Source organism: Vipera ursinii (assembly GCF_947247035.1).
Source record: "Vipera ursinii genome assembly, chromosome: 4".
Taxonomy (NCBI): Eukaryota; Metazoa; Chordata; class Lepidosauria; order Squamata; family Viperidae; genus Vipera; species Vipera ursinii.
The window spans coordinates 118,156,662-118,167,098 of NC_139514.1; the positions used below are offsets into that span (position 1 = coordinate 118,156,662).

A 10,437-nucleotide genomic window follows, 5' to 3' on the forward strand; every position below is an offset into this window, starting at 1 on the left:
TAAGGTAACTGCACCGAACCTCAACTTTTTACTTTTCTATGATAATACAAACTAGCCGTTTCTATAACAACAAAGCTACTTAATTGGTAAAACTCCAAATCAAGGTTTTGGGGTTTTTTTCCACCTCGAGCACAAAGTCCAGAAGCGGTTTCCAGGTAGAAACAAAAGTAATTGTGTGTTGTTGTTTTTCTATAATCGAAGCAGTCAATTTAGCCACCTCTGCTAACTCCACTGACTTTGCCAGCCATCCGTCCATTGTGGGAATCGGAGCGTCTTCCATTTTTTGTGCATAAAGTAAACTTGCTGCCATCAACATATATAAGATCAAAGTCCCAAATTTTGATCCAGCAGCTTTCTTGAAATGCTGTGTGGATTCATTAGTAGATGATGAGAGGAGGAGGAGGAGGAGGAGGAGAGGAGGAGGAGGAGGAGGAGAAGGGGGAAGGAGGAGGAGGAGGAGAAGGAGGAGGAGGAGGAGAAGGAGAAGAAGATGAAGAAGCAGGAGGAGGAGGAGGAGGAGAAGAAGAAGAAGAGAAGAAGAGGAGGAGGAGAAGAAGAAGAAGAGGAGGAGGAGGAGAATTAGAGGAGGAGGAGGAGGAGAAGAGGAAGAGGAGGAGAAGAGGAGGAGGAGAAGAGGAGAAGAGGAGGAGGAGGAGAAGAGGAGGAGGAAAAGGGAGGAGGAGGAGAAAGGAGAGGAGGAGAAGAAGAGGAGGAGGAGGAGAAGAAGTAGAAGGAGGAGGAGGAGGAAGAGGAGGAGGAGGAGAAGAAGAAGAGGAGAAGAAGAGGAAGAGGAGGAGAAGGAGGAGGAGAAGAAGAGGAGGAGGAGGAGAATTAGAGGAGGAGGAGGAGGAGGAGGAGAAGAGGAGGAGAAGAGGAGGAGGAGAAGAGAAGAGGAGGAGGAGGAAGAGGAGGAGAGGAGAAGTAGAAGGAGGAGGGAGGAGGAAGAAGAGGAGGAGGAGGAGAAGCATTTTTCACACCTGTGACCGATGCAGCCTCTCCGTGTCACGTGATCAAAATTCAGACCCTTGGCCACTGGCATGTACTTACGACGGTTGCCGAGTCCTGGGGTCTTTTGAGAATGTCTGAGAAGCCAAGTCAATTTGGAAGCCGGATTCCCTTAACAACCGTGTCGCTAACTTAACATCTGCAGCAATTCGCTTAAGAACTGTGGCGAGGAAGGTCGTAAAAGGGGGCGGACTCGGCTGTTTTTCTTCCAGAGGGCCAATCTGTAGAGTGTCCGAGGTCTCTTGACTTCTTCATTGGCCTCCGTTTATGTGGCTTTACGGTTATCTCAGAAAGAAATTCTGGTGGCTGCTTCTGAATTATTCCAGCTGGGAACAAAACCTTGAATTTGGGAGCTTTGTGAACTTTGATCCAAGGGTTATTCGGGGCTCGTCCACAAAGCCCAGGATTTAGGGCTGGAAGGAAGACCAACAGACCATTAAAAGCTACAACGGCACTGCGACCGTTTTTCACACTTACGACCCTTGCAGCATCCTCCAGGGTCACGTGATTTACATTTGCATGCCTCCTATTTACGACGGTGCCGGAAGATTCACACGATCACCTTTTGGGATCATCTAACCAGCAAATTCGATGGAGGAAACCAGATTCCCTTCACAACCCTGCGACTGCAGTGATTCATTTAACGAACGGAGGCAAGAAAAGTCGTAAAACGTGGCAAAACTCAACAAACCTCTCCCTTAGCAGCATAAACAGCGGGCCCGATTTTGGCCGTACGTTGAGGACTGCCTGTCTTCTTAAAAAGATCCTCTTAAATCCTCCCTGCCGCGGACCTGCAAAATTTTCAAGGAGTATGTTTCACATTAACACAGGTACTTAGGTTATTAGTTAATTAACTGATTCGTCAATTGTCCGTGTCGACACCCAACGCAAAGACAAAGGCAGGTTATTAGCTTCCCATGAGTTATTTTAAATTAGGTAAGTTTGTTTTTTGTTTTGTTTTTTATGGAAGGACCCAGGATGGGTTTGAATTATGTGGATGTAATTCTTATTCTCTTTGGACGAGAGAATAAAGCTGCCTCGGTTTCTCTTTAGGAATTGCCCTAAATGGAAAATAAACGCCCGCGTTTGCATTTGCTCATATGAGCATCAGGCAAAGACAGGATTCTGCCACTAGGGGGCGCCATCAAACCGCGTTAGGCATCTATGCATGGGTGTGTATATGCAAGCGCACACAAACACACAGCAATGTTAAAATAAAAATGGTTTTTATCTTCGTTACTCACTGTTCGGGAACAGGATGTTTAAATTCTGCTCTTCTCCTACGTTATGCTGAGAAAGAAAATCGAGAGGAACCAACCATTTTATTAAAGAGGCAAAAGGGTTGAAATTAGGACGAGGCGAGGTGGAAAGGAGAAGGAGAGGAACGTCATCCAGTTCCAATGTTGTATAGGTCTAGGTCAGGGGTCTTCAAACTTGGCCCTTTTATGACTCGTGGAGTGCAACTCCCAGAATTCCTCAGCCAGGCAAGTCTTTTGGTCTTACTTGGTCTTCCTGGTGTACCATAAAACGTGCCCTGTGTAGCATACGAGCAAGATCCACTTTTCTCCTTTTTTTCATCCCAAATTATCTTTCCTGGCAGGTTCTCAAAGGTGCTTTTTCAGGAGGCCACTGGACCTTCTCGTTTTTCCTTTGAAGACGTTTCGCTTCTCATCCCAGAAGCTTCTTCAGCTCTGACTGGATGGTGGGGAACGGAAGGATTTATACTCCTCGCAGACAGCTGGTCGTTTGCATTCCTTTAGAGAGTCGTTGAGGCCACCTGGAGGCTTACCTGTGTCTTCGAGGGTCACCTGAGTGGTGCAAACGGGTTTGGAGCATTCAGGTGACGCTGAGGACACAGGTAAACCTCCAAGTGGCCTCAACGAAAAAAGGATGCAAATGACCAGCGGTCTGCAAGGAGTATAAATCCTTCCCTTCCCCACCATCCAGTCAGAGCTGAAGAAGCTTCTGGGATGAGAAGCGAAACGTCTTCAAAGGAAAAAACACCAAAGTCCAGTGGCCTCATTAAAAAAAGCATCGTTGGGACATCCCTGATCTGGTTGAGTGAGAATCTCCATCAACATTCCTGGCAGGATCTTTCCGCCCTCCAGAATCCACAGGTAGAAGAATCTGTATTTTTCTTCCCTTGATTTCTCCTCATAACTTACAACGCCAATCCATGCAACCAGTTTTCTTGTCACTGGTTAACACCAGAATCTTTTTCCTGAAACCACGAAACTCTGCCAACTTAAATAGGAAAAAAACACACCCCAGAATACAGAGGGGTGCGGGATGGAAAGAAAGTAGATCCTAAGAGAAGTTGCTTTGTCAGCAGTGTTATTCCTAATTGTGGATGCCGAAACATTAAGTAAATGGGGCGTTGTGTAATCAAAAACGAAAAGAACGGATGCAAAGAAACAACATTTTAATCGAGAAGTGATTCGAACGTGAAGCACACAAGCCATACGGCCTTCCTTTGCAACGGCAAAAATGGATCGGACGGACGTGGACTTTGGAAATGAAACAGGAACAGCAAAAGGTTTAGTTTTACTGGAATATCATGCTTTCTTTTTTTAAAAAGAAAAAGCCTTTCTCTGCTGCCTTGGTTTCTTGTTTTGAATTTGCTAGAGGAGCTACTTTGCAACACTTTGTGGAGTGTTTTTGAACTTGCTCTTTCTGCATGAAAAGTCACGCAACTCCTGACCGATCCATCTTTTCTTTCCACTCCATAACTCTGGGCATTTATTGACCTCCCAAAAGTGCTGAAGGGCACTCGTGGGCACGTAAAATATAATTATGCCCCCTGTCTTTAATTATTTTTGCTCAGGTTGCTGCTTTAGTTAAGAATGCTTCAAACTGGAACGCGTTAAGATGTATTTTCAACCTGCAAGCCATCCCCTTCCCTCCAAACACACTTTATCTTGTTAAACGATTAAACTAGGTGACCTTTGGAAAGTCCCCGTTCTCCACAAGGCCTCCTTGAGTGTGTCGTAAAATTAACATGGCATCAATGGCAGCCTCCTTAGATCACCCTTGCAAGATCTAACTGCAGTGTGCAGAGACCAAAAATCAAAACAGCAGCAAATCAAAGAGCAACTGGATTATATATTGGGTCGTATATCGCAAATTGACTTTTGCACCAGCGATAAATGTCATGTTACTAGAGTTTGAGGACAGCCAGGAAAAACAACACAACTGCAAAGATAATGCAACTAGGAAAGACAGAGGTTTGGTGAACGGAAAAAATGAGAACGTTAACGGCTTCTTTCTTGAAAGGAGGAGCTGATCTCCTTGAATGAGTTTACTCATCTGTGGCTTGCAAAAGCTTTCGTAATTCTTCGGCTTTCTCCTCCAGCTGTTGCATTTTCAAACGCCCCTGCCTTCTCTCCAGCTCCAGGTTGTTAACTTGGCAACGCAGCCGTCTGAAAACCGCTTCGCCTCTCTTATTCTGCAGCTGTATCCCGGCAAGAATAAAAGGACAGTTCTGAGAAAGAAAGTCCTGCGTGATTAAAGGCGAGTGGACAGTACGAGGGAGGGCAAAGATTTGCAGATTGCAGCGTGACAAGAGACGGCTTTCCAACGGAAGGAGTTGGAATAAACTCACTGGGCGCAGTGGGACGCATTGCTGAATAAATACCCGCTGAACAGAATTAAAATGGAACTAAATCTCACGTCTGAAATGCACAACGCAATCCAGGGCATATCTGCTCAGAAGTACAAAATATGCAACATGCAAATCAAATACAGGGCATCTGTTCAGCACAAAGCGGAACCCCTTTGTTCTAATAACATTCTCTTTATAAGTAGCCATAAAACTAATGACATCCCATGCAAATAGCATTAGATTTTATCCTTCAGAATACGGAACAACGGAGCTGAAAGGGACCTTGGAGGTCTTCTTGTCCTGCTCAAGCAGGAGACCCTATGACCATTTCAGAGAAATGGCGGTCCAGTCTTTTCTTAAAAGCCTTCAGTGTTGGATCACCCACAATTTCTGGTGGCAAGCTGTTCCACTGATTAAATGTTCCAGCTGTCAGGAAGTTTCTCCTTAGTTCTAGGTTGCTTCTCTCCTTGACTAGTTTCCATCCATTGCTTCTTGTCCTGCCTTCAGGTGCTTTGGAGAATATCATAATCAAAATCATAATAGTAAAGTTGGAAGGGACCTTGGAGGTCATCTAGTCCAACCCCCTGCTCAGGCAGGAAACCTTATACCATTTCAGGCAAATGGCTGTCCAGTCTTTTCTTAAAAACCTCCAGTGTTGGAGCATTCACTTCTTCTGGAGGCAGGTTGTTCCACTGCTTAATTGTTCTCACTGTCAGGAAGTTTCTCCTTAGTTCTGGGTTGCTTCTCTCCTTGACTAGTTTCCATCTTTTGCTTCTTGTCCTGCCTTCAGGTGCTTTGGAGAATAGCTTGACTGCCTCTTCTTTGGGGCAGCCCCTGAGATATTGGAACACTGCTATCATGTCACCCCTCACCCTTCTCTTCATTAAACTACACATACACATACCCAATTCCAACCGTTATTCCTATGTTTTAGCCTCTAGGCCCTTAATCATCTTTGTTGCTCTTCTCTGCACTCTTTCTAGAGTCTCAACATCTTTTGGTTATCCTGGTCACCAAAAACAAATTCAGCTTTCCATGTGTGGTCTAAGAACTCTTAGTTTGGGATCACTGTGCTCTAGAAGTACCGGTACATACATTTGAAAAATTCTCCCTATAATGTCGTTCATAATCCAAAACTTGCAGATCAAAATAAATTTTTGCTTAAATCTTTTTTATGGTGGGCTTTTCTTGGGTTTAAATCCAAGAAAAGCCCACCATAAAAAAGATTTAAGCAAAAATTTATTTTGATCTACCTTACAAGTCAGCCGGATTATCAGTTCAGCTAAGAGAACGGTGTAGAAATAACACCCCGAGACGAGCACATTTAAATAATAATTTTAACCTAACACTGAATCCAATGAAAAACCTGCTACAGAGATTCAACTTTACTGGTTTTTCTCAATACTGGGGAAAAAACGAAGCCTTACGGAATTAGCGACTGAGTAAATTGTATTGCGTGGAAACCGGAGAGGAGAAACCTTGATTCATGTGCCAGATAAGTAAATCAATTTTGGCTTCCTTTGAAAGACTTTGCAGATCTTCACAGCTGGGACAGACTTGAAAAGGTGATCTTAAGGTTCTGAGTGCAAATGTCAACAACATCTTAAATTTTGCCTTCTCAGCAAGTGCCAACAAGGACAGCCGATATATGACCACAGAAACTCACTTGACAAGAGTTTATAATTTCATACTCGGATAAAATTGACTAACTGCTTTTATAGTTGTGCGATAAGGACACTGCTGTCTTTGGGATGCCATTTAAAAAAATTTTGTTGTTCAAAAATGCATACATTTAAGAGTGCTTCTTAAAAAAATAGGTGAGTTCTTTACTCTTGCTCTCCTTTCTTTTTTTTCACTATTTCTTAAGAAATGTAAAAGTGTGAGATGGTTCATATGGAAAAATAGAGTTAAATTTTTAAATGTAATTAATTTTTGAGAAAATCCTAACCCGTAAGAACACCTAGAATTAGGTGGGAGAAATAAACTAGAATAACAGAATCTATGATAAGGCAACCAGAACGATTGAATAGAAAAGAAATATTATACTGATATGATTAATATTTTAGGAATATTGAGAAAAAAATTAAATATTTAATTGTTATCTATCAAAACAATAAGAATTGTATTAACTCAATGTTTGCAAAAGAGGATATCTTGGGAAAATAGGAAATCAACTAAAACTATTATGTGGAATATGGATTATAGAAATCAATTGTTAATGATTGTTTTACAATTGCAACCCAGAAAACACACTGTTCACCAATTATGAAGTGATTTATGTTTTCAAAAAAAACCCCAATAAAATATATTACAAAAAAATATAAAAAACAGATGAGATTCAATAACTTTAGAGATGAAAACTCACCTCAATTTCTTTCTGAAGATTAGCGTGCCTGCTTTTTTCATCTCCGATGGCGTTCTCCATTTCACCCACAGCCTCTTTCAAAATCTTTATTTCACTTTGCAGACACGAGATTTCATCCTGCACAGGGATACGTATAAGAGAATGGAGAAATGGTAAAATAAATCTGATAATATTTGGGAAGAGGGCATGATACGAAAGCAGAAATATTCATAGGGGTTGATAATTAGAGTGGTTTTAATTGCTTCTTTTCATGTTTGTTAACCTGAAAGCTATCACCGGAAACTTAAATTAGCACCCATTGGAAACTAAAGACGGTTATTCTCAGCTGAAAAGGATCTATTTAAACATGGAAGAAGAAAAGGAGAAAAGTAGGATGACTTAAAGTATCAGAGGGATGTCAGATTAAAAACATAGCCAAAGTTTGTTTTCTATTGTACAGAAAATACAATAGTTTCTGATGATGTTACCTAGTTGGGTCATGAAACGTCTGCAAGCAAACATCCAAGCTCAGAGAGCACCAAGAACCCCACAATTGTCCTCCTCCTCCTCCTCCTCCTCCTCCTCCTCCTCCTCCTCCTCCTCCTCCTCCTCCTTTCTGCAAACCCCACTCCTTTTTAGCACTGATGTTATTACCTAGTTTGGCTAATGAAGCATCTGCAAGAAAACAACCAGGCTCAGAGAGAACCAAGGATTCTACATAAAATAATGGCTTTACAATAAGTTGCAGGAAGGCAGATTCTACTGAATGTTAGGGGTGGGTGGGAAACTCGTTAACAGTAAGAACAATTCACTACGTCGCACCTGTGCAGAGGTTTACAAGGGAATGCATCTCAAGTATGAGTAGTACTCAACTTACGACCACAACTGATCCCCAAACTTCTTTCGCTAAGCAAGACAGTTGTTAAGTGAGATTTGCCCTCTTTTACGACATTTCTTGCCACAGTTGTTAAGTGAATCATTGTACACAGTACACAATGACAGTGTTTACACATAATACTTACTTGTCTTAGGTAAAAATGTAACTTCGGACAAAGCTGTCAATGCACAGCGTGTAGTTGTTAAGTTAGTAACCCGGTTATTAAGTGAATCTGCAAAAGGGGACTCTGGGACACTGGAACCGTCGTAAGTATGAGTCAGTTGCCAAGCGTCCAAATCTTGACACCCCCCTCCACCTGTGACCCTGGTCATAAGTGTGAAAAATGGTCGTAAGTCACTTTTTTCAGGGCTGTTGTAACTTCAAACGGTCTCTAAATGAATGGTTGTAAGTCAAGGACTACCTGTATTTATTTCCCCTCCTCAAATTATCCTGCTATACACTGATAATCAGCTGTATTCTTCAGAAGAAACGAAGAGCAGATTTGGTGAGAAAGATATAATAATTGCAAAGGCCGTGAACCAGACCTGGACTTGGCCAACCGTGTCCTGTTCTTCTGCTTCCCGAAGAGAAGCCATCAGCTCTTTCTTCTGCCCCATCAGTTGCTGGATGGTGTCCCTTTTTGTCTTCAGCGCCACTACAAAAGGCAATTTACTTTCTGCTTCCTCAAACCGCTTTCGGTGAGCGGCCATTTTCTCATAGTAAGCCCGGTTTCCTAAAAGCTTCGTTTCAAACTCTTCTTGTAGAGCTTCAGCGTCCTGAGTCAGCTTCACATTCTTGGTGTGCAAGGCTGAGATTTGAGACTCCAGATCTTCGCAGTGGCGTCTGGTGGTTGCTATGGCTTCCTCGGAGAAATACGTCTGCCTTTCAATGGCCTTTCTTTCGGCTACAATGGAGTTCCTCTGGATCTCAAGATTCTGAAGCTGAGCCTTCAGAAAAAAATATTTCAGAGTTAAACCAAGGAATACTCAAAACAGTCAAATAGTTGAACATAACACACCTTCCTTCTTCTATTTACCCCACAACAACAACCCTGTGAGTTGGGTTGGCCTGAGAGAGAAGGGCTGGCCCAAAGACCTCCAGTCAACTTTCGTGCCTAAGGTGGGACTAGAACTCCCAGTCTCCTGGTGATGGGCTCAAGGTCATCCAGCCAGTTTTCATGGCTAACATGGGACTAGAACTCCCAGTCTCCTGGTGACTTGGCCCAAAGTCACCCAGATGGCTTTCATGCCTATGTTAGGACTAGAACTCACCGTCTCCTGGATTCTAGCCTGTTGCCTTAACCGCTCACTAAACTGGATCTCTTGATGGCTCCCAGCCCGCTTTTCAGATTTTCTAAAAGATTTCATTTTTAGCTTTTTATATGCAATTTTTTTTATGCGGATGTATTTTTTCTACTTTTTAATTCTTTGTACTCCGCCTTCCCTAGGCTGTCAGTCAACATTTGACTGGCTGATCTCAACAGCTAAAATTGCACTTTCTAAGACTCTCCTGTTTAACATTTTGCTGGAGTTCAAGAAGATGCTTGCTTTTTTTTTTCTTCCCGGCCTTGCCATTGATACAAAGAGGTTGAAAGCATTTAAGGAAATTTATTCTGTTGGCTAGAACATGCTCTGCTTTTGTCTTCCTTTCTCAAAACCAAACTTAGAATCAGTCGGTCAGTCCTGCTCTTTCTCTGCTGCAGGGGTCCCCAACCCTTGGTTTGTGGACCGGCACCGGGTCGCGGCATGTCAGAAGTCGGTCTGCGGACACAAGCGAAGCCCGATCCACGGGATGCAGGCAGCATGCGAAACCAGGCCCCCTCCAGTCCATGGGAAAAACCTCTCTCCACGGCCACTGTACTCCTGGAGGGTAAAGTATTTTTAAAATATTACCTGGAGTTGTGTGAGCACCTCCTTGCTTTTTTGTATTTCAGAAGCCTGTGTATTTTGCTGCTCGGATACCCGTCTCACCATTTCAGCAATTCCTAATGAATCGGAGTCACCCATGCCTAGGGAGGAGGAGGAGGAGGAGGAGGAGGAGGAGGAGGAGGAGGAGGAGGGGGAAGAGGTTAGGGAGTAATGTTGATTCCCACACAGCCCTCAACGCTACCCTAATTCTAATTCTCAAAAGTAATTGGAAGACATCCTGTAATCGTACTTCAGTGCTGGTGGATCCTTAAAATGCTAAGATTACTGCCAGTGAGCCAATTGGCATTTACTCTAAACAGAGAATGGGGGGGAGAAAAGCATTTAAGCAGTGTTCCGTTCCCATTCCTATTTTAATTTTAGGCTTTGTGTATGTCCGCAATGTTCTCTCAAATACGTAAATAATAACTAAAAGTTATGGAGCATGTAAACTAGCCAAAATTGGATAAAAGCAGTCTTTCTTTGGGTAAAAAAAAAAGAAATTCCATACCTATCACAACAGGGGCACTTAAACTGACTTTAAGATTGCCACATGTCCTAAAATATATTTGAAAATCTCCTAAAGGATTGCTATTAGGATGCAAATTAATAAAACTAGCAATGGTAATTTGTTGCAATGAGATATAGATCAATCAATAATCAATGTTATCATACTTTAGGACAATAAAGTAGCATTCCTGGAATC

The 10,437-nt window shown here is 42.7% G+C and overlaps 1 protein-coding gene across 1 annotated transcript; it reads right to left on the bottom strand.

Moving 5' to 3' along the window:
• Window positions 1-4,303: 4,303 nt before the first annotated feature.
• CCDC122 (coiled-coil domain containing 122) lies at window positions 4,304-9,833 on the bottom strand (the record flags this gene model as incomplete). The annotated part of the gene is made up of 4 exons (XM_083362356.1): window positions 4,304-4,456; window positions 6,972-7,088; window positions 8,373-8,774; window positions 9,720-9,833. The coding sequence occupies 4 exons, from the start codon at window positions 9,831-9,833 to the stop codon at window positions 4,304-4,306; spliced, it is 786 nt and encodes a 261-aa protein (XP_083218482.1).
• Between the last annotated feature and the right edge of the window lie 604 nt (window positions 9,834-10,437).